Here is a 24,965-nt window from a genome sequence, read left to right as displayed (position 1 = left end):
GGAATGGGGAAGAAAAGCTGAGATGTTCGAAGTTTCATCAGTCTGAAATGGTAGAGGAACATCAGAAGGTAACATCAATAGGACACATTCAGAGATGCAGATGGGCTAAATAGAACTGTATTTGATTAAATGAAGACAAAACTATGCAGCATAGTGAAAAAATCTAGAAAACATTGTTCTGCATATTGTTTCCTTCAGTTTTTATTCCAACTCCCCACTGTCATTTTAGATAGTATTTAGCAAGAAGAATTTGCCTTCTTTTTTTAATTCATCAAGGCACTTTTCCTAGATGCTATTTCCTCCCTGAACCAAATGACTCAAGCTTTTACTCATAATGATGGAGCAACATCTGCCAAGGTTATGGGTGGCGATAGGAAGGAGATTCTGTGCAACAGGTAGATAATGTACATAATTCTTTTTAAAGGAGGATTGGAAGCATTATAGCATGAAATGAAGGAACAGCAGGGAAAGGGGCATGTTTTTGCCTGGGGCTGTGAGACAGGCAAAGCTGTTGAATATACTGTCAAATATGTTTAAGCCTCAGATTGCAATAGATACTGTTTCCTGTGTTTTTCTGTCTCTCATTTAATTCAATGCACCAAAATAATAATAAACCTCCCCCTTGCTCAACTCTCTCCCCACAGCTATAGAATCTGAGGCTAAAAAAAGTCTCTTGAAAGAGAAATTGGAGGAACAAGATGTGACTAATTCTCTCTCTGTTCTGTTTAGAAAAGGGAAATACTGTCATTTTTGGTGGCAACAGTAAAATTCTGATGATTGTTTCCTTTTTGGCTGCATCTGCCCACTATGACCACCTAAGGATCCAATGGTGCTTGCCAGCCTTAGGTCACTGGAGACTCCCATTCTTGGTAGGAATGGGGGGCGGGCGGGGGGGAAGAACAACAAAAATCTTCTGCCCAGTAGCATTTGATTAAGTTCACTACACAGCAGTGTTGTTTTCTAAAGCAGCACTGGGCTTTAGGAGGAAGGGAAATGAATCTATGAGCAGATCGTGTTGTCTCTGTGGTAGCTTATTGTCACTTCAAGAGTTGGCAGGATCCTTGATTGCTGTGTGACACTGTATGAAATAGCTTTTGCAGAGAGCTGCCCTTGTGTTCAGCTGCATATCTTTTTTTTTTTCCCTGTGATATGTTTGCATTTTTCAGTATATTGTGTATTTCAAAAGCGATGAAAGTTCCACCTGCCGTACTGACACAAACCATCTCTGACAGTGATCAAAGTGTATGTATATATATAAGCATCACATCACAAAAGCTTTTGATCTTCTAATTCTTAGAAATAAGAATCTTAGAAATAAGGTTACTATTTGAAATACTATGAAGTAAACCTGTCTTCCTGCTTCCTCTTGCATTGGGGCATACCTTGTATCTAACTGACTTTAATTCGTTACTTCAGTTCCAGATAGTCCTCTACAGATCAAAAGCACAGGGAATAATAGGAGGAGGACAATGAACCATCTGCCAGCACAATTCTTTTCTTTTTGGACACTGCTTCTTGTTAACACAACCCAAATCAAAGTCAGTCTCTGTGGTACATGTGGATCCAGAGCTTGCATATTTAGGGCTAGTGTCATATCTCTTGTATTATCCCCTGTTAGTAGATAGCAATGTAGCTGCTGTTTGCTCACTCATCATTTTCAAAGACATTTGATATAAAACCTCTTCTTATTAATTGCAATTTTCCTCCTAATTCTTTATGTCTTTTCCAGTCTCTGTCTTCGTACATAGTCACCTTTATTGGATTACCTGTCTACTCTGGAACAGTTTCTATTACTTGTAACCACCTGAAATTCCCTTCTCTCTTCTCTGCGTTGTTTAGCCTCAGAAGCATAGAATTGCAATGGACAGAGTGCTGCCAGTCAGGAGAACACAGGCTGCACTTCAGGGCTTTTTGTCCGGTCCGTATGGCATTTCACACATTTCCTGTCCCTTGGTCTCCCTAGGTTATCCCCTTCTCTGCTCTAGTGAGATGTAAGCACTATGTAAGCTCTTTGAGCACTCAACATGAAAGCTGCAATGTATTGTTACTCTTCAACCAGTGTTTAAAAGTCATGAAAGGCAAGTGAATTTAATCCAGATCTTACGTAATTTATCTGATTGAAACACTCTACACTTGTTCCCATAATTTGCCAATCATTCTGATGACAACTTTGCAAATGCCTTCCACATTTAGTAAGCAAATAGTCATTTACAGACTATATATTCCTATTCCTGCCCTTAGCATTTTCTGTTTGATGAAAAGCACTGATCTCCACCTGCTCTTGTCTGCCTTGTTCCAGCGCTGCAGTGACACGTGCTCGGGACTTCGCAATTGTGCCTGCCCTTAGCATGCTGGTCTCCAGCAGCTCCTGCTTGAGCAGGCACTAAGCCCTGAGAGCTTGTAGGTTTGTCCATGCTAGAGGTGACAGTGGTGGGGCTTGGCAGTCCTGCACAGGGTGCTCTAGGCCTGGTCACGTTTGCGGGAAAACTTCTCTGAGGCCAAGCTCCAGCACTTTTGCTTACCAGGGCTTTTGCTGGAGCGGAGTCAGGGGAAGGAGTATGAAACATTGCCTATGATCTGGACAACTGGAAAATTAACTGCATTGAGATTTCTTTCTGTGGGTTTTTTTGTGTGTGTTTTGGTTTGGTTTTATTCTGTTAAATGCTGTGTGTTCTACTTTTTTTTTTTTCGCTGAAAGACACAAAGACTCAGCAAGAGTATCTTCAGAAATGCTGAATATAGCAAAACTGAGGATATGCATTTGTTGTGCATAAGAATAATTCTGTCTGAATGGAAGGTTGTTTAACAGCAACAAGTCACCTGCAGATTAAATCCTAGACTGAATTCATAATTATGAACCTGAAGTCTTCACCGTACACTGTAATTGGGTATATTTGAGCTTTGGTTTGCATGAAGTTTTTCTGAAGTTTATGTCATTAGAGAGCACAACATGACTGCTATGACTAATAGTAATGGAGCTAAATTCCCTTGTACTGTAGAAATGTTCCTCTTGAAAAAAGTAATTTGACGATACTGTATACTGATTATAGCCCTCCCTTTTCTGTAAATCTCTGATAGCAATTCAGATCTTTATGTTAATATTTGTGTGAGTTACTCTAACCCTTCACTGGCTCATGATACTCATGAAACACTATGGTGAAGGTTTCTTGCACTGCAGTGGGGGAAAAGTAGGCAGAATGGAAACCATTTTACTCAAGGAAGCATAAGCTTAACATAGAGCAGGTGGGTCTGGTTGGCAGAGACCATCGTTCTTAATAAGAAAGTAGATTGACGTGTCCCACTTAAAAGGTTTATTTTAAGGCTGTGCCTCACTTTATTTTTAAGTTGAAGTAATCTTTGAAAAACCTAGATATCTGAGCTGCTTTGTTACCAGCCAACATTCTTATTTGCTATTATAGTAAAGAGGCAGTGAAAAGAGGGAGAATGAGGTTGAGTCACAGATGCATCAGTATCACTTAGGCGTCCAAATAACGTAGTTGTCCTGGATTGCCTGTGTAGGCAGAGTACGGAGCTATATACATTCCTCACTTAAGGTCTGACTTGTCCTCTGGAGGTGTCTTTGTTGGCTATGGCAGAAAGCTGAGTGATTACTTTTGTAACTCAGATACCTCAAAAACTAAGATGCGACAAAGTTTGTTATCTTCTCTCACATTGCCATTGCATGTGTTGAGATTAAGCTGAGCAGCGCTTACCAGAGATGCAAAGTTAGCACTTTTTTGTGTGTATAGCGGTCACTTGAATAGGATAAAGAAAATAATTGGAGAGGCATTGGCATGAAGAGAGCTAGTCAGCTAAATCCAGTGCAAGAATGTTTGAGCCTGCAATTGGACAATAAATTTTCATCTGACTATTCTGAGACTGTGGCAGTCTCCTGAGGTGTTACAGCTTGATAGGACAGTTAAAAATAGGGTCCTATATGCAAATTCTTAGCGAACTGCAGATCCCATGACTGATAAACAAACAGATCTTGGGTTACCAGAGGTGGATTAACAGTAAGAGCAAACCATACAATGTTGCTTGGATGTAGATTATGTCTAAAGGGTGGGATTTTTCATGAAAACTGGCAGATATCTGGAGATATGATCATTCTTTTTTCAACTTTTTTTTTGCAAACATTTATGCAGAATGATCTTATGTACATCCAAAGGCTTATGGAATATTTTTTTTAAATGGAATTTACAAAATACTGTGCTTCCCTCATTTTTTCTATTTTATTTCTCAAAAAAAAAAAAAAGGCAAAAAAAAAAAGGAGACGGCTATGTTCCTGCACATTTTTTGCAACAGTCTGCAACAAGCAGAAAGGCCAGAATGTACCTATGGAGTATTTTGCCTCTCATGTATTCTGAGGACATAAATTAGGGTTTTGGCAGACTTTTCTTTGTGTGCTGGTACCTCTTGTTCGTTGTAGTTGATGATTAGTTCAGGCAGTTATTTTAAGTGGTGTTTAGTTAGTGCAGCAGAGGAATAAGGTCTTGTTCAAAATATTCTCTGGAGTTTTCTCAGGAAGACATTTGCAGGGCTCTGACTGCATTTGTTTCCAGTAGGACTGAAAGAGTTCATTGACACTGAAATTACTGAATTTATTACAGATATTCCACTTAATACTGAAAATCAGTATATAATATATAAGTCTTTGGAAGATATGAACTATTACTTCTCATTGCTTAACAGATTGCTGTGGATGAATTTATTTGAAGAGCCCATGCCAGAATTGCTGCATTATGAAACCAGTGTAGGAATGAGGATATGGAACTCTGCATCCTTCTTCGCTAGAGCCATACAAAATTATGGTCAGAAATGCTAGTTATAGGTATAATTTCTAAATAAATTAGGTGCGGATTCCAGGGTAAGGCATACTTTGAATGAATCATGGAAGAAAATTAATGCCCTTTTGTGCCGTGTTGCATGAGTCACAAAAGAAAATTAATAATTTTCTTTTTAATTTTAAAAATTAATAAATTTTTGTATCACTTAGGACGCTGGCTAGTTTGGCAGCTTGTAGGGATTGAAGGTTTATTGTGTTAGGTTCCCTTAAAAAGCTGCTTTAGCTTCTTTCTTAGATTGTAAAGATAGACAGTAAATCAAATTGTCTTGCTTTCATTGCTGTATGCAAACTCACTGTATGAGGTGACTAAGTTAAACGCTGTACTTATTTTCTGGAGTTCCCAAGTAATTGTGTGTTGACTTTCTGTGTAATAATGCCGGTTCATAGGGAAATGGTGAAGCAGAGCCCCTTGCTGTATTATCTGTCATCTCTGCTGAAGTACTTGCGTTGTTCTCCATGTAGGCAATGAATAATCTGCTTGCTGCTGACCTTGTTCTTTGGGCAATGCAAACCCCTTGCTAAGGAAAGTGATTATTTTTATATTTTTTAAAGAAGGGCAAGCATTGACCTTCACTGAAGTCCAGCAAAATGTTCTGAGCAGTTGCAGAGGACAGCTACTTCCTCTGTCATTCATGAAGCCTGCAAGAACATTTGAGATGTGACTTTCAAAAGCACTCTCCACTAGCATAGCTCTGCAGGCATTAAAGTCAATGGGAGTTTTATTTCAGTGGGAGCAGTCAAGCCAAAACCGAATGCTCTACTTTATATGTCAAAGTTGCAGGAATGAGTTACAAGAAGTAAAACTGTTTGAAATATCCAGGGTGTCAGAACGAGAGAATGCTTCCACCAGCAAATGATGTACAAAACCCAACAAATATTATGCCAAGAAACAGAATAACAAAATAGTCCTGTTTGCCTTAATATGTCAGTGGTAGCCTGTGTGTGCTAACCTGCTGTAAAGTGCAGCTGAAATTATTAAACAAAACAAACAAAAAAAGAGCAGTGGTAATTACAGATGGTCGGTGTAAGTGCCACCAGCATGAAAGGCCACTGGGAGCTGAAATCAGGTGCAAAGGGAGCTTGGTGAGCATTTAATGCCAGAGCTTGGCCATCAGCTCAGAATCTACTATTATTAATATGAGCTGCAGTATTTCTAAGATTTCATTTAAATAAATGGAGCAAACCAAAATGGCATTAATACTGAAAGGCGACACCAGAAGAGAGTGAGTAGCTAGTAAAGAGCAGCGTAGATTGGACATTCAATATGTGGTGGAAATTGCACATCCTTCCTGGAAGGAGCTGTTTGCAGTCCTTTGGTAGTTTTTTCTATCATATTAGTTCTGTCTCTGAATTCGCCTGGGCTCTGTTCTTGTACACTAACCCCAATTGTGCTCCAGGATGTTCCTGCAGTTGTAGCGTAAAGGATGACCTCTTGTATCCAGCACCTTTTTGCATGGGTGGAGTGGAGAGCAGCTCTCCGTGAACCTTCAGCTTGTGCTTCTCCGTGCTGCTTCCTCTCAACGCTCTTCTCTCTTTGGCGCTGCCTAACTCTGACTCTGGCTGTTCATGGGGTTTTCCTTTGTGCTTGATCTAACCATGTGGTAGAACAATACAAATTGAACATGGTTCTGTCAAGCACCATGGAAGGCTGCATACTCCCTGCCGCATGGCATGCTGGGATACTTCTGCTGTTTTCAGAAGCATCAAAAGGTGAGAGATTCCCATTTTCTCACAGGAAAAATGAAAAAGGTGAAGTATTGCTTAACCAGACTCCTGGACACTGCAGAGGGGAGCCCTGGTGATGTTTGTGACAGACTTTCCAGAGGGCTTGCATGCAGAATAACCATTTCTCTGTAAATAATCTGTTTAATTGCTCTTAGAATGAAGAAGTTAGGCATCCTGTTGATTGATATGATTCAAGGGTGATTCCAGCCATACCTACAGAGATGAAAAACCATCTTTGTCTTCTTACTTTATAAATAATGTAAGCTACATCTCTCTGAGCTGGCCAGTGGGTCCTTCTACTTTTGAGGTACACTTTGGATGCCATTTCTGTAACAAGATGCCTGCTACTTAATGTAACTTTGGACCTGATCTGAGCAATCTTAATGCACTGGCATTTCTTTATGAAGTATACTGCAAAAGAACTTCAGAAGAGTTTGCAAAGCATTGTCTTTTATCTCTTGAAATGACATGGGTAACATGACCTGTACAAAAACAGTACTATCCAATAGTTACATGGTACAAAGCTGAGTCAGCATACCCAAACGGGCCACTTTAGCTTTGACAGCTTAGGTAAGATCTTTGACATACTTCTGCCTAACTTCCCCCCTATATATAAAGTAGAGGTAATTACACCTACTCGTAAAGGCCTTTGAGAGCCTCATACAGAAGTTTTCTTACAAGGAAATACTGACTCATCTTGCAGATTTGCTACATATCTGTTGTGGAGCCATCAGAAGAAGGACATCTGAGATTCTTAGGTTTTATGTGTAATTACTGATAAGAATTAATACTAGCAATGTGAAATTATGACAAACAATGTACCTCCTTTTTTTCCCCGAAAACCTGTAAGACTTGTGATCTAGTGGTTACATGAAGAAGTGAGTGTCAGCATTCACGGATTTTTGTCCAAGTTTTAGACCAAGCGATCTCTGTGATCGTGTTGTTGGTGCCAAATTTGAGGCAGCTGCATCCATCTTTTCAAGAATGAATATATTGGGTCAGTATTCAAGCCCCGGTTCAGACAGCTTGATTGTTTCCAGAACAGAAGATCATCCAGCACTCCTTTTAAGTTCTTTGAGCGAAGCTAAGTTTTAAAAAATGAAATCAGGTTTGCTAAACAATGCTTAAAAAGAAGAGTGGGACAAAAAGGTATTTGTCTCTGTTGCTTAATTTCTCAATGTGGGCATTAGAAAGACACCTAAAATTTTTGAGCACTTGGAAATGTGATGTTTCTTTATCTCAAAACTGCTGTTTTGTAGAATGGCATGTGTGTTTGTTTTATGATACCCTGGTATCTGATAGTGGTGTCACATAGGTTGTGAAATGAAAATCTTATCAGAGTAACTAGCAATTCAGATAAAAACACAGTTGTCCTCAGTCAAACACAGACCTTGCTGTTGCCTTGGCAAACTTAAATCTTTTAAATTTTGGAAAATACTAGAAACTCCCAGGTCACATTTTACATTCAGCCAAGCTTCACAGAGTTCTGAGCTACAGTACACACATGTTTTCAGGTATAATAAAATGACCAAATGGCTGGTCTGGAATAGTAAAATGCAGCCAAGTGTGTCTTCTGTGCCTGTCCTGCATCTCTTTTCCATGGCTTTCCACAGGTGATTTTATAATGTGCAAGAAGTACCACATGCATGTGATGGTTAATTGTACTTCCTGAATCCTGTCATGTTCACTCAGAGCCCTGCAGTAGTACACTGATAAAGCCCTGTGTGTAGAAATGGATATACGCACTTAAATAGTTCTGCAAGCAGATGGCTGAATTTCACATTAGTATCCCAGATGGGAATATCTTAATAGACCAGCCACCTGTCCAAGTGATCTCCAGGCTCAGGTCAAACAGTAAATTTTATCTAGTCTTTTGCAGGTGATTCCTTTGTCTCACAGTCTGACGGATGACTGAGTACTTGCTAGGCATGTACCTCCTATTGATTACGTTTGACTTGATGTTTACCTGGGTAAATATTATTCAAACTCATTTAGAAGAAAAAAAAAGGGGTAAAAAAAAAAAAGAGACCACAACAGAAAGAAAAGTGCGAAGGTAACATTTGCTCCCTTCCTCTCCTCCGGTCCTCCTGAGCTGGGAGGGCTTTCCCCTGTTGCAAGTGTGGAGGCAGTGGACTGATGCCCTGGCAAGATCAAGTTCTTATAGATGATGCAGTGTGGAAAGTTGTATGCCATCAAGAGACTGAGAATGCTCAGTCAAAATGTGGTAAATATTCTTTATTTACTTTGCCAGAAAGCTTGAGGTAAAACCAAAAACTTGATTTTCATCTCGTAATATTATATACCCTGTTTTCTCCTTCATAAAGCATTCCACTTACTTTCTCATCCTTCTTTTTTCCCATAAAAAGATGAATCTTGTATCAGTAGACTAAAAATTGTACTTAATTTTTTTTACCCTGTGTAACTTCGTGACGTTTGTGATTATTCTTTCAAAGAAAGCTTTTCCAATGAAAATTAGAAGTGCTTCTTCAAGGGTTAATTTGAGGATTTCCAAGACACTTTCTGATCAATGAAAAATTTTGGCGAGATTTTCAAGGTGTACTGTAATTGTAGTAGTTTTAATAAACTCTGGTCCTGATAAATGTTCATCTTTGGCATTATTTCGAAGGAATCATAAACAACCAAATGTACTGTTTCATAAACCTAAGAAAGAATAGCTGTATGTTCTTGTAATCAAGCCATAATACGCTCATCACTTGACATTTTAGCTGACTACCAAGCCTGGAATTTTTATGACTGGAAATCAGATGGGGTTTTTTGAAAGGATAAGAGTTTAAATGATGGTGGTGTGGGGAAAGGCTTAGACTGTATTTTTATAATACTTTAAAAGCCCAGTGGTCCAAATATTTTAAGTGCTGTACTGTCAAGCTAAAAGACAGTAGCAAAGTCTCACTTTGGATGTATAATTTACAATAAACATGATAACCCGCAGTGTATTTAGCACCACGGAAGTGGTAATGTACAAGGTTGTATGTGATGTTTCTCATAATCTAGTTCAGAATTACAAAACTAAACCAAAGTGTGTCTGTGGAATCAAAATGTTAGATTGCCTGCAGAATTGCTTGCTTTCATTGCATCACCCTGTGGAGGTAATGTGTAACATAAATTAAAGTAATAGTGGGTTTGGGTGACTTCTTTTTTCTTACAGAAAATCGTATGTGGTCATAAAATGAGCAGTGGTGTATTTATCAGTCTGGGAAGGGGAAGAAGGTGATGAATGTCTGTCATCAAGTCTCTAAAAACAAATTTCTGCTCAGGTTTAAGTTTTTATTGATGTTTTCAGGTTCCTAAAAACTGAACTTGCTCAGATCATTCTCAAGAAAGCCTTGCAACTGACTTTTAAAACTCTGGAAAAGTTAAAAAATACATCTTGGTAGTTATGATCGCAGGGCTTTACACAAGGTTCCTGAACAATTCTGGTGCTTCCATTATGAAATATGAAGTGAGTGGGCAAGTATTGCATGGCGGCGTCTTGGCAGCACTTTGCTTACATACACATTTATTAATACTCCTGGTTCCTTGAAGCACAGAGATCAAGTTTCCAACCTGCTGTTATTAAAAGAGAAAAACCAAACTTGGAAAGGACAGATTAGTTCACTGAACCTAATTGGAAAAGCATTTCATTAGAACAGGTCAAAAACCTAGTCAAAGAGGTCTGGCAGTCATGGTCTAATGGTACATTAGGGAGCGCTTCTCACTAAGTATGGTCTACCCGTTCCTTAATTAAAATGAAAATGATTTAAACTGCTATTACTTTCCTTTGCTGTTTGTTTAACATAATTAATAAAAGTATCTAATTGTTGGAAAATTGACAAGGTTCTCTCATAAAAGATTGCTCTCAAAAATAACTAATAGCTGAGGTCTGAAAATGTTGGGCTTTTTAATGACGTCTTTAAAAATCCATTGTCATTTGAATGCACCAAGATAGCTCCTGCTTTCGTGAGATCCCTTTTCCTTGTTACTGGACTGAGTTCCAAATGGGAAAAAGTGACTTTGCTGGAGCTCATTTGAAGAAGACTCCAACAGCTAATTAGGCATACTTCAAAGAATACCTTAACAGGTAATCTTGTTAGGCAAGGAATTAATCTATTAAGGGAAGAGTGAAAAAACAGAGGCTAGTCTTGGGAGTAATTTGAAAAGTTGCTGAAGAAAAATCTTTGGCAAATATTAAGATTGTGTGCAGGAGCTGGGAGCTGACAGGAGGTGGTGTTTGAGAATAAATTCCATATAATCTCTGATTGCAGTTATCAGGAACCGTTTGCTGGAATATATTTTCCTTTTATTGCAGGGTCAGAGGATTACAGAAGTAAATTCACTGGGAAGTGTTTCATGGACCTTGTCTGTCCTGAGAAGTGTCGCTGCGAGGGAACAATTGTAGACTGCTCTAACCAAAAACTCACCCGATTACCCAATCACCTTCCTGAATATACTACTGATCTGTAAGTGCTGGCACTCCAAGATGTGCTCAGTAGGGCATGTTGGTTTTCCTAGTTTTTAAAGCCTGTAAAAGGGACTCAGACCAATTCCAGGCACCTTCTACTTTAATCCCTGTGTGAAAAGGGGGAAGTTAATTTTATTTCAAAGGAGCACCACAACTCTCTTATTTCCTTAGCATTCATGCCAACAGTGGGGATGAGAAAGGAGCCATGGCCCTGTGCGTCAGCTGCCTGTGTGTGTCTTCTTGAAGTGTTGATCTGTTATGCTGCCCAAGCTGGATGGTTCCTTTCCGTTCTACCTTTGAGTCCTTTGTCTTTGCATGTGGTCATTTTTATTTAAGAAATGGATTAACCCTTTTGAGTTAAATCTGTGATCAGGAACGCATTCTGTCTCGGCAGTGCCTGCTACTTGGGTGAAACGGCTGTCACTAAAACTAATGTATTGTTAAGCTTTAAGTGATTTTATGAAATTGATTTGCTTTTAGAGATTCTTCATCATTGTAAACATAATATACTGCTAAAGAGAGTATGAGAAAACATGTTTATTGCTTAATAACTAGAGAATTTGGTTCTTTTGTTATATTAGTAGCCCCTTCAAACACAATTCTCTTTTTGTGTAAGTATTCTACTCATTGTACTTAAGGTATTCTATTTAAACCCCCATAAAATTGTTGATCTGAAGTTAAGATAGAGAGACATCCAGAAACACAGTAAAGTCTCTACATAAAAAAATGGAGCTACATGTAATCAGAGAAAGAATTTTATATCCCAAACCTGCCAAGATAGTGGCCTTTGCATTAATTTTGAAGATCAGCAGACTTTGATGGGAAAGGACCTGAAATCAGATCCCTTCTGTTTACATGGAACACATCTCCAATTGCATGTCTTCTGTAGCACAATGCATGAGGGAGGTTTAGTCACGCAAACAAGGCTGTGTAATGGTCAAGGTTAATAATCCCTGATTTGGTGTATTGGAAGAAGGCATTCTGACACTGTCCTTTGGCATTCGCTCTTAAAGGCATCCTAACCTTTTACTATATATACACTTCTATGTTCCCTTTCCTTCAAAGATAAACTCTTTTCACTCTAGGAGTCTGTGAGAGACGGCAGACAGTGTCTTGCTTAAGAAAGGTCATAGTTCTTTGTGTGGCAGCCCTGTATGTCACAGAGGTATATCTACAGATATCTGTGAAGTATTAAATGTCTCTTTGTTTGTTCCTATCAGGCGTTTGAATGACAATGATATTTCTGTTTTGGAAGCTATTGGACTCTTCAAGAAATTGCCCAACCTCAGAAAAATGTAAGTTTGAGTCACTTGCTTGTTAGAATACATGCTACCTTGGATTATATGGAGGAAGGGATGATTTTTTATTACTGCAGTAGCAGAAATCACTTTTTTAATGTGAATTTAAGGAAACTGAATGAGTTGCCTGTTAGATGGACAGACCTGGTTAAACCACAGTGTCAGACGAAGATCCCTAGGCTGATATTTCAGTATTCTTTAGGCTATATGTCTTAAAGTCTTCGACTCATGAAGACTAGAAAGGGAATTCTGCCCCAGAATTTATTCAGATGTATGCTTATTGTTAGAGATGGCTGCAAAATTTAGCATTTTGGTTTTGTCTTTTGAAGGTATTGTGCAACTCCAGGTAGTGTGATTGTTTCAAATTGCCAAAGGAAAATAATATTACAAGATATATACGATGGCAGCTTTTTCTGATCATTATTGTTTTAGAGAGGAGAATCAATGAGCTAATTTAGAGATTAGTCATTCAAATGTATCTGTATAATTCTGTTAACAGCCTAAGTCCTGGCACTGTACAATATATATGTTTAATAAGACCTGTGTTTTGGAAAGAGGATAATATGGTAGATATATCCTGATAGTCTTCTAAATGGATCTACCAGTTTACTTTCAGTAAGATTTTAGTGCTAAAGTCAAGGTAACTTAGGGAAACCAACCAACCAGGCTTTTTGTTCTGCATTCATTTCACGTGGTTTCTGCCATCTGGAGCTTCCTAGCCATTTGAATGCGTGTAAGATCTCAGGGGCTTTGGATACAACGGTAGTGGATTCTTACACCAGTTTTATTTCTGCAAGAATTTCAGATGCAGCACTGCAGGTTTGGGAGCGGGGGTTGTATTTGTGCCAGTACAGGCCACCAGACTTGGGGAACTAATCATATACATTAGCCTTGTATTTTATGAATGATCCATAAGTTGTAGCTACAGTGTATTTAGAAAAAGTAGTTGACGTTGTTGAAGTGCTCCGTTGTCTATGTAAGTAGATAGTAAATGGGAAAGAAAAATGCATGGTATATAAAAGTACACACAAATTGGAAAGCATCTATCCTCCTCAAACTTACATGATTTATGTTTTGAAAATTGGAGAGGTGTGATAACTGGAATAATTTCTTTCATTTTATTTAAAACCTACCATAGGCAAGTTATGGTGCTGTCCTTCCTGTTCCTGTCAATCATTCAGGTGGGAGGGATGCTTTGACAGGGTTGTGTTGTTATACATAAATGCAACATGAAACAGTTATGAGAGGTTTTTTTAAGAGTTTGCTTCCTGTGAAACAAAAAACCTTTCTGCTCTGTTCTTGGTAAGCTGTGAGAACTGAGGTGTACAGGTGCAGTTCAAATGCTTGGCAAAACCAAGTTGTGCCCTACACCTCATAAAAAGTGTCTCTCGTATCGATCTTTAGTGGCAACCTCCAAGCAGAGGCTCTTGAGGTAATCTTTGTAGTTGAGCTAATTTCTTTTGTTTTACCTGATGTTGTAAAGAAGTATCTCAATTTGAATAAAGGGGTTCTCTGAAAAGGATGTTTTTTCCTGTAAGCAGAGCAACATTTGAACTATAACCTTACTCAGTAGCTTGATCATTAAAAAGCCAGATTAGACATCTGTTTTCTAATTCTCCTAGTTCCATTTTGTGAAGGAACAGGGTCATCAAGAAAAAACAAACAAGCAAACAAACACTATTTTCCTTCTGTGTTGTTATTTGGCCTTTACTAAGTATCCTTCTGCTAATAATAGAGTTCTCCATTGTGCAAGAAGGGACATGTAGGGAAATACCAGTGGATGGGATTGCTGCTGCTGATGATCCTAATGTAGCCTCTGTGTGTGGCAGAAATGTGATGCATGTGCTCTTCATTAAGTCTTACTGCTGCTATTAAATTAAGGAGGAAGAATAATGATAACCCCCATTTTTCAGTGTATGTAAGGGACAAGAAATTTTACTGTTATTTGATTGGCAATATTGACTCTGTCTCATCATATTCCTTGTCTGTTCAAGTGTTAAAGGAAAACAGCAGGTGGAAGAATCTGTCTGGAAATTGCATTGTTTCCTAGGCTTAAGAAAACAGTTCAGAGGTTTGCAGTGGCAGACCATTAGCGTAAAACACCTTTTTTTTTTCCTTTTTTTTCTTTATTTAATCTCTGTAATCCTCTTTATTCTGAATTGAATCTGAATATGTGGAATCTGGATATCTGAATGGGCATTTGAATTGTTGCCCTCTGATTGTCTTCAGTTCAGTTTAAGACTAATGATAGATCCGTGTCAAAAAAATTTGCAAAGAAACTACTTTGAGTACTGCAATTCCACTGTGGCTAGTAAAGCTCCAGCATAATTCCAGAGACAGAGGAATTAGCTCTTCCTTCCTCTTGATGGGTGTTTCATCTTGGTGCCTCCTCATCTTACATTATGCTTAAGTCTAGCTTTGGTTTATCACATAAATAGTCTGAGGTGGTCTGTAAATTGGACCTTAAGGAGGATTCAGATTTTACTTGCACTCTAGGCGTACGCTCCCATTTGTTCTTTTGTCACTCAAACTCCATCAGTTGTCTGTGTCTGTATGTGTGTTGTGGCATATCACAGCGTCTTCGGTTTTCTAATAAGATTCCAAAAGGAAGTAATCATAGATTTATCATTGACATATTAGGATTGCTCCAGTGTCTATATGTGACAATAGGCTTTAATTATATATTCACATAGTAATTTTCAGTTAGACTCTCGTCCCAGTCCCTTGCTAGGTTCCTCATCTCCTGATTCACTGTGGTTTCTATTCTCACCGTGTGTTGCCTCAGCATAAGGCCAGTGTCGTGTCCCTCTTCTCTCTGCCTCTCTCTAGCCACTGACAAAACTCCTGCTCTTCTCGCTCAGGCTCCCTTCCTCGCCCCCATGCACATTTACTCTGCTGCATTGCCTTGAGCTGTTTTTATAGCCTTCACAGACCTCCCTGGGGCCCCCTCTCTATCCAGCCAAGGACATTACTTCTACTCTAGCAGTCCCAGGCAGTATTAAGATACTTGGATAGAGAAATGTGCCCAGTCCCAAACTGGACAGTCTGTAGCTCAGTGTCCTGCACCGTCTTGAGAGACTTTGGAAGATGTCATCTGAAGAAGAATCTGAAGGGAAAAAATCTCTGGAAAATTAGCTCCTAAAGTTCAGATTTTCCAAAAACTATGTCTTGCAGTCTCCATGGATAGTGGCAGGAATCTTAAATCTCTTTGTTAAAGACTAAGAATTCTGCCAAATCCTAACAGATTTTCACAGGGAAGATGTATCCCTTGAATAAAACACCTATGTGGTATTTAGCAATTAACAAATTTGAAATTAGGATTTATTTGAGTGCTTAGGGCTTTTCACAAAAAAGATTATCAGTTTTGAGATATGAGAAAAATGGTAGTTTGGTTACCTTTATTTCCTGCAATAGGTGAACTTCGTTATTTTGTTTTAAAAAAATAAATAAAAAGTATCTACCTCTAAACATGAAAAGGACATCTGACAGTTCATTCTTTTAAATCTTGCCAATGTTATAAAGTAAGCATTAAAAAAAAAGTGTCAGACCACTTTTGTAATAAGTGGTACTGCCAACCCCACCTTTAATATATAATTAGCTTTTGGGGTGTAATTTATCTGTAAATATTCCTCCTAAGCTGAATCTTATTGTATGAGGTGTCAGTCCAGGATTTAATACATTTTAATGCAAAATAAAATTGAATTTTTGATATAGAAATTTAAAGGTCACAGATCCATAATACAAAGTTATGCCACGTTTTATTTAGGAATTAAATTGCTAAGATTACGCTGCTGGTTTTTAAAAGGTTAACATGTCTGCATGTGCCTTTTTTAAAAAAAACATCAACTTCAATAATTAGCTGCAAAATCCCATATATATAATGCTATTTTCATAACTTAAATTTTAATCCATTTTTATATTTGATGCTTTTTACAGTAGAATAAAAAAGTTGATGTAGATTCCTGTAGACAGATCTAACCTGATCCAGACGTAATTTACTGGGTTCTCCAGTGGGTTTTGCAAAATGCCCTGAACTTTGTGTTGCTTTCATTGCGTTCTAACCTTATTACCTCACCTGATCTTGCAAGTGTAAAGGGATGACTTGTCTCTGAAAGCGAAAGTCACGTTACAGTAACTTCCAGGCTCCAAGAACTATGTTGCTAGTATTTTGCAGGGTGATTAGAAAAGAGCAATTTGAATCTGCTTGAAGTGCAGGACAAATACAAGAGTGCGTTTCTGAGCTCCATAAGAGTGGGAGCAGCTCCATAGCTTCGAGTTTTGGGGGTATCCTATCCCTGTGAGATAGAAAGGCTCCAGGACCTCCTGCTCTCTAGCCCTAGGAGCTGGAAGTTTCTGCCTTTCACAGAGGAGCGTGTTGCCAGTGGGAGATCTCACTCAACACAGCAAGATCTTGCATCAGGCAGGGGTGAGAGGCAACACTACCATTCTCAGAGGTAAGAGTTCTTTGCTCACAGCAACTACCACATTCAACATGAAGCAAACACTGGGGACCCCATGACTCCCTGGGACTACCTCAGGTTGTTAATCAGTGAAAAAACCCTACAGTGCTTGGGGACTTCCATGGCAGTGAGAGCCTGGAGGGGTCTTCTGGCTATGGCAGACAGGTTCAAGCTCCAAAACCACCTGGAAGCCTAACTAAGTGTGAGCACAGAGATACACTTGCTTGCTGAAATAGGATGCTGACCCATAGGGAGCGGCTGCAGTTCCCAGATGTCAGCTCCAGAGCCTGCCCACTCCCCGGTGCCTATGGGAAATCAGTGGGACTGGCCCTTCCCACTGAGGTCCTGGAAGCTGTTTCTGCAGAGAAAAAATTGGCAATACACTCACATTCAAAATAAAAAGGTGAACTGCCATACTTCATGCACTGCTGGGGAGAAAGGGGACTGACCTCTTTTCTCAGCGAATAAGAACAATAAAAAATATTTACCTCAAAACCTGAAAGGGACATCGAACAGTTCATTCTGTTAAATCTTGCCGAAGTTACAAAGTGAACACAAAATATGGTCTTATAATAGGAAGTGTCAAGCAGTCTTGGCAAGAGCTGGTACTGCCAACCCAACCTCTAGTATGTAATTGCCTTTGAAGGCTTAATTTGTCTGTAAATATTTCTCCTACATTGAATCGTATGGAGTGTTAGCCCAGGATTTAACAAATTTTACATGCAAAATAAAATTGAATCATGATAGAGTTTGCAGACTAGAAGTCAGTTTCAAAAACATAATCTCAAGTTTCTTGGGGAGGTAAAAGTAGTTTGTGTCCTCAGAAACAGCTGTTACCTGCTGTTCTTTCCCCTAAGCATAAGTTTTGCCATGGCAGTTGAAGCTGCAGTCATCTGTCACTTGTTATACAGAAATTGACTTTATTTTCTGGAATTTATATTGTAGACAGTGTTGTGGTACACAACATTTGGGTTCATCATGTGCCCCTTTTTTTCCAGTGAGGCCATCAGTCTGCTCTGCCGAATGAATGTAGGAGTGTCACTGGGTGTACTTCGGTCTGTAGTATTTAAAACTTTCGGTGCGATCCTACTTCTGAGAACAACTCACTGTAAAAACCAGCCAGACTGTTGGTAAAACCTGTAAAACCTTCTCAGCATCCTCCAGAGGAATGCAACAGCATTGGGATTTTCCTGCTAACATGTACTTAAAAATTCCAAACACGTCCCCAACAGACAGAAGTATTCTAAGGAAACCCTCACTCGGAACAGGCTTTTTGTATGATAAAACTACAAGGTTCAAGGTGAGACCAAGCAGAGCCTTTGCAGTTGGACTGCGCTTTGGTGGTGGTTCTTGTGGGAAGTGTGTCGGTAACGCAGTGACAAATAGCATGCTGGAATGTTAAAACCGACCCAGCAGGTACAGCAGGGTGAATGGTTCTGTTAAGTCTGAATAGAATCCAGCTTGTTCTGTGTTGAAGTTATAAGCTCAACAGAAATAATATTAGTATAAACTTTAGCCATAAAGAAAATAAAATCTGACTGAAAAGTGAGCTGTGTGAACAATGTCACCTTGATAGCTTCTCAGATCTGTTCATTTCCTATTCACAGCCCCACATAAAGTGGGGCTTTCCGAAAATTTCTTTTGACCTCTTGCTGAAAATAAGTCTGGAAATAGGATTATACGTTACCACCAGGGTAAATCAGGGAGTCCTTAGGGGAACAATAACCTTCCTTGAGTGACCAGGTTTGACCATAGGTTCCCATTTGGGTCCTGCCAGAGGGCGTAGGTATCTTGGGAAATACTCAAGACTCATTTTCTTTTCTACTGTCTTCCAGTATTTCAAGAAGAATTCATTTAGAAGCTTAGCATTGCAAGAGGATGGGGCTTTTCTGTAATGGGAGTTTGCTGTAAAGTCTGTCAGAAGATTTTTTTTTTTTTTTAAATTAAAAAATAATAAATTCCTTGTCAAGTGCTATGATCATATATGAAAGATTCTTTTAGTGCTTGGAAGGATGGAGTAGAGTTCTCTGAGTTCTGAGCAGGCAAAAGTTTCACTGCTTTCATTTTTCAAGATTTGTATCAGCTGATTATTTTTGATGATAATTCTAGACTAAAAAGTATGTAATTTTTCATGTTTATTATTCTAGTAGGTCAAACTTTAAGGAGGATACATTTATTTATTTTTTTTTTTAAGTGAATGAGTGCTGTCATCTGCCATTTTTTTGGTTGCAGTCTGGTTATGGGAAGCTTTAATTCAGGAAGACAAATAAGGAAATCCAGGTTGGCAGAACATCTGCTTTGACAGTACTCCAAGCAGGATTGTGAGGCAGTGTCGTCTTTACCTATTTATTATTGTAAAGCTTGTCTTTTCTCTGCCTTGCAACTTTGATTTCACCATAGCATCTAATCTTGGATTTTCAAATCTTTTGCATGGGAAAGTTATGTACAATTGGCTTCTTCTGAAACTGCTAGCATGTTTTTGGATAATTTTGTGTTGTTGAAATGATCAGGTGTTATTAACTCAAATGAGTGACATTCCCTATCTACAGAAGTTCTTTGGCAGCAATTAAAATTCAGATGATTTTGATTGTATAAAGGTACAATTCCTTTGCAAATTATGGCCAGCCTTTTTCTCCAATATTTGCTCTTTTTTGCCTTGATTGTCTAATCATCCATTAAAATTACACCTATGTTTTAATATATGTGACTAAATACCTTTTAGATGGTAAAAACTAATAAAACTTTGTAGCTACAAGTAAAGGTCAATTTGCAATCTGTGAATTGAAAGTCAAAGTCTTTGCGTATTATAGTAACTTGCCCTCCCTTCCCACCACAAACATTTACTTATTTTTTCATTTATTTTTGTGCAAATATGTGTCATGGCATGATCTTTACCAGGAAAGGGATCATTGGGAGCATTTATTTATGCCAGCATTCAAAAGAGATGCTGAGCTCTAAACATTGCCACTAGAGAAATAGCTGAGCCCCAAAATTAAATGCACATGTCAGAATATCCTTCCTTGACTTGCTTTGACACTGAACATAAACCCCTCCTGTGAGTGTTAGCACAAAGTACTAAACTTCTGGAAAGCAAAATCTACATGTAAGTATTTCTGTATGTTTTTATGTTATTTTTGGCTGATTGCTGGCATACTCCTATTCTTTCTGATCACAGAATGCACAAGAGGTGATGGGCCACATGCTGTCGGGCCCATTATCTGACAGTTGTTCAGCAGACATAAACCAGCGTACTCAAGTTTCCCACATGAAACATATATCCAAGACTCAACTTTTTTTTTTTATTAAGTGATGACTTCTGCAAAGAGCAAGACCTGCATTATTTCTATCAGAGGCCAAGCTGTCCTGTTGCCATGTCTTCTGTCAACTTTTATCCCAACAAGATTGCCTGTTCTTCTGAGCAGGGTAGCCCAGGTGTTAATCTGATAGCTTGTCATTTGTTTTATATCACCTGGAATTGGATTTTGCAACTATTACTCATGCTGCGTGTGTACTGGGATCATTTCTAGAGTAAAGTGCTATTCGGTATGAGTAATAGTGCTGGAATTTGGCATCTTCTTGGGAGAAAGAGCATGTCTTTTCCTTTCTCTTTTTTGTTGTAGAGAGTAAAACAGAGAATGGTGTTTCCTGTAATAAACCTAAGCAAATAGGATTATTCATCATAATCTATATGAGGAGTCATAGGAGATGCTTGAAGGACTGAGGCCCAAGATTTTAATGTACTTAAGGCCTTTTATATAAATGTTTTAAATAATTAAATGCCATTTATTTTTATGCATCTCTAATGACATTTTATCATTCAGAAGTTTTCTGTTCACTGGGTTTTTCACAAATATGAAATATTCAAAAGATTAATTTTGCATTTCATCAGAACTTCATTTGACTTTGTAGATTGATGTTTTCCAATGTTGATCTATAAGCAAACATCTTGAGACTGTATAGGCAGATTAAATATTTAGAAAATAGTGCTGTATATTGCGGTAGCTGTGCATTGAGAGTTAAATGATACTCATTTCATTTTGAGTGGGGTGTTAAATTTAAGTGCCTGGGAGTTCATGAGGGCACATATTAAACTTTGTATCATACATGCAGTCACACAGTTTTGTATTATATTACTCCAGTGTTAAGTTTAAAAAGAGTAAAGGTCCTGGTATGCTCAATAAAAGTGGCCCATATTTCAATGTGTGGTACATATTTCAATGGTAGTAACATTAACTGATTCTTGCCAGATGAGCACCCAGTCCCAAGCATGGTCCATAACTTCATGGACATAAATCAGATGTTAGCAACTCCCACTTATTTCATCCCTGAGACCCTTATAAGCAAGAATGACATGAGGTGTAACAGCTGGTAATTCCATTAATTTACATACTCTTGATATATCTGATATAATTGTGGTTTTGATGAGTGAGGGGGAGCTGTTTTTAAGTACAGTAGGTATACTTTTGAACTTCCATATGCTCTCCTTGCTGAATGAATGTCTCTCTAGATAACCACTGAAAAGCACATATTCTTCCTGTCTTTCTCCTTCCAGTGTGATGATGTGTTTGGAATAAAACACTAATAATTTTCTTATTGTGACTGGTTGTGTCCTTCCAGAAATCTAAGCAACAATAAGATCAAGGAGATCCGAGAAGGCACATTTGACGGAGCTTCAGGAGTGCAGGAACTGATTCTGACAGAGAATCAGCTGGAATCAGTGCATGGACGAATGTTTAGAGGCCTCACAGGGCTAAAGACACTGTAAGTGCAAAGACCTGTCTTTCTCTGTTCCTCTGTAAGTTGAGTGGGAGTGCTAAAGTTCAGCAATGCCTGCTAAAATACCTGTTACTAGACAACAAACTCTAAGGCAGGGTCTTGTATCACTGTCGTGAAGTCTTCAATATATTTCTGGTAGGTTTGAGAGTTATCTGCTATTTCTGTGAAAAAATAGATTTTCAAGAATTTCAGAAGTAACATGATGGTGAACCTGTCATGGGTCAAGTTTGGGCACTTTTAATAATTCAATACTTTTGTTATTTCCTGTGGAAACAAGGCACGTAGTAACAAGTTTGATATCTATTAGTCCATCCTCCCACTCCCCCTTCACCCAAATTGGAATTACTGGTCTGCTTAAACCAAACCTCAGAGTGGGCTAGGAGCTTAAAAGATTTTTAATATCCTACAAACTATATGAAATCAGCAGATAGGGAGAGAAGAAAGACAAGTTATCGCTGCCACCAAAACAGGTATAGCTAAGCAACTTTAAGGTGGACATCACCAAACTGTTACAGGTCCTGCTGACAGAAGGTAGCTGGCCACTCACTCTGTACCAGGTATAGTAGCCCGTGAGCATAGGCATGGCTTTGGACTAGCCACAACATGCTCGTTCTTGCCCACACCAAGTACCATAAAAATCATGTGTGGGTGTACTATTAATGTGGTTGTGGTTCAGGAGAGTGTGAAGGAGACATAGAGCCCAAGTACATAGGAAGTCAGTTTGGTATTACTTTTGTGCTTAGACAACCTTTTTAATTTATTTCTGAGAAATAACACTTAGCCATACACTCATAGTACCTAACACTAATTTATTTTCATGTTAAAAGTTACATTGGAAGAAGGATCACAGACGAGATTTCAAGATGGTGTCTAATCCACCCCATCCACCACCCTGAGAAGCAGTCAGGGACTAGGCTGCTGGTGACAGTGAAGACTCATGCCAGGCAATATGTATGATCTATATGTGAAAAATATCTCTCTTGCACAGTCTTTCCTGCTGTAGAAGGGAACTCACTTGACTGGGTGGATGCTGTCAGTAAATAGACTCTATGAATCAAAATGCAATTTAAAATCTACAATTTGTTCATTAGCAGCAAATACGGTGCAAAGTATCATGGCACAACTACTTCAGTCCTCAAGTATTAAAAGAAATCCAAGTTTCACTTCAAGGACTTTGGTCTGTAATGACAAATAGGGAACTTTTCATTTGCTGTTCCTTTAACATTTTTTTTCTGTGGTTACAGCCATCTGTTCTTTAATTTAATGTATGCACTTTACTAAGGGATTTGAAAATACTGTCCATAGATACTAAATTAATTTTTATACTATAAAGCAGCCTGTGGCAGTGCTCCTAAGGAAAATTCAGCATTTTTTAATAAAAAGATGCTTAACATTCAAGCTATCCTGCTGACCTGAACTGCGTTTCCCCCTAGCTGATAAAGCAGTCTAAATATACACAGCATGATATGAGGATCTGTAAGTCTAAGTTTTCCTTCAGGAAGGGCACACAGTGCATGGTGAACCATGATACGAAACCAAAGGTTTTGGCTTGAGGGATGTGTATTTCTATCCATTAATTAACTTTCTTTGAGCATTAAAATTGTGATCTTTTACAAAAAGGCCGTGTTGCACAGGGTCATGGTCCAATTTTTAAAAGACTGTGTGTTTCTTGAAAAGTAATAAATTGCTGTGCAAGATATATTGGTATCCAAATTTGATCATCCCATCTTGCAGTACTGCTGCCTGGCACTTTACATACAGAATTGAGAAAATGTTTCCTACTGCTAATAAGCCAGTAAGGGTCTTACTTCTCTTATTTACTACCCAATTCATTTTAGAGCTTGTGGTCTTGACCTGGCTTTCAGGCAGCTTAGTATTCCCTGTGTAAGGTGTGTGTGTCTCTGTGCCCTGTGACTCTCTTTTGACACAGTTTCAACCCAACTGCAATACCAAAACTATTGAGACCATAGTGCCTGTGATGGTAACTGTACATAGAGAACAGTAATGCAAAAGCAATGTAATGTTCAGGTCTGAAAGTGTTTGTTATTACGCTGTGAATTTCTTCCCAGCCATATCTAATCTCCCTTTGGTGTTTTTCAAGTATCTATTGATGTAGCATCTAAACACCCAACTGGCAGATACCAGTCTGAGATTTAGATCCAGACCTCTAAGGGAGTCTCAATTTTCATTGTTCGCTGCATGAATTTGATACCAGCAAATTAACCCTCCTCAATTTGGAGGATCAATTCACTGGGACAGAAACATAAGCTGCATATATTTTGTGGATTTTTGGTAGTGTGCTTTAATTACTGAATAATTTTTCACGTAAGTAGGAATATCACAACGGTGTAGTGGTGTTTACAGACGCAGATGTTGGTCGGCATGCAGTGTAACAAACACACATGAACCTTTTTTGCTATGGAGTGAAACAAGATACTACAGTCTTTCAGATTAATTGGGCTTTATTGTTGAGTTCATTGTTACCATAACAACTCAGGGAGATGTATCTTCCAAAACATAGCACTGATTCAGCTGGTACAAGCACTGAGCAAAGGCCATTTTATAGGGTGGTTACTACTTTCTGTCTTGTCAATTAATTATTGTAACGACATTTCAGAGTTTGCGTTAAGTCTGGAAATCTTCCCTAAGTTATCCCTTGATTTCTGCTGAGGATGCTGTTTCCTGCTGTGCTTTTGCAGTGTGGATTACAAAAAACCATCCATGACAGGAGTAGAAGTAATGCAGCTAGTATTGTTATTGTCACACATTTCTGGCAGTCTTTCTCAGTTGATCTCTGAAATACATCTTCACTTACTCTCAGATATTTACTAAATTAAGGCTTTAGTTTTTATTTCAAGTTTGCTACTGGTTATAATGTTAATTGCATACTACTTTCAGATGTGGAGCTACTGTCAGCCTCTTATGTTGTGTGAAAGAAATGCGTTTTAGATTCAGAAGACAATGTTTACATGAACCTAGCCCTCCTGTAGCTATGTTGTACTTCAGCAATCAATAAAAATAGAGTCCAGTGCTTGCCAAAGCATCTGTTGATGCCCTAGATAAAGAATGTCCTATCCCAAAATTATACCCACTTCCAGTAGTTCCTAATTCCCTGTTTTAATCCTTGCAGGATGCTGAGGAGCAACTCTATCAGCTGTATAAACAACGACACCTTTGCTGGACTGAGCTCAGTGAGGCTTCTTTCTCTGTATGACAATCACATCAGCACTATCACCCCTGGAGCCTTCAGCACATTAGTCTCTTTGTCTACAATGTAAGTTGTCTTTTTATGGTACAAACATGTCATGATGCTATTATTCTGTGTTTTCCTTTTAAGAAGACAAGGTTTGACTTTCTGAATCAAACTACTTATTGTTCATATATGGAAAACCTCATTTAGG

At 38.5% G+C, this 24,965-nt stretch overlaps 1 protein-coding gene across 1 annotated transcript in view; it reads left to right on the top strand.

The window, feature by feature from the left end:
• The window catches only part of LOC104167664 (slit homolog 3 protein-like), a gene marked incomplete at its 5' end in the record, with an annotated part of 58,013 nt that overhangs the window by 3,072 nt on the left and 29,976 nt on the right, over nt 1-24,965 (top strand). Inside the window, 4 exons of the mRNA XM_009707985.1 lie at nt 10,878-11,028; nt 12,251-12,325; nt 21,406-21,549; nt 24,695-24,838. Coding sequence (XP_009706287.1) covers nt 10,878-11,028; nt 12,251-12,325; nt 21,406-21,549; nt 24,695-24,838 — 514 coding nt within the window. The remainder of the gene's footprint in view (nt 1-10,877; nt 11,029-12,250; nt 12,326-21,405; nt 21,550-24,694; nt 24,839-24,965) is intronic.

The sequence above is a fragment of the Cariama cristata genome, unplaced genomic scaffold, assembly GCF_000690535.1.
Source record: "Cariama cristata isolate BGI_N322 unplaced genomic scaffold, ASM69053v1 scaffold20409, whole genome shotgun sequence".
Taxonomy (NCBI): domain Eukaryota; kingdom Metazoa; phylum Chordata; class Aves; order Cariamiformes; family Cariamidae; genus Cariama; species Cariama cristata.
This window is presented reverse-complemented; position numbering and strand designations above follow the sequence as displayed.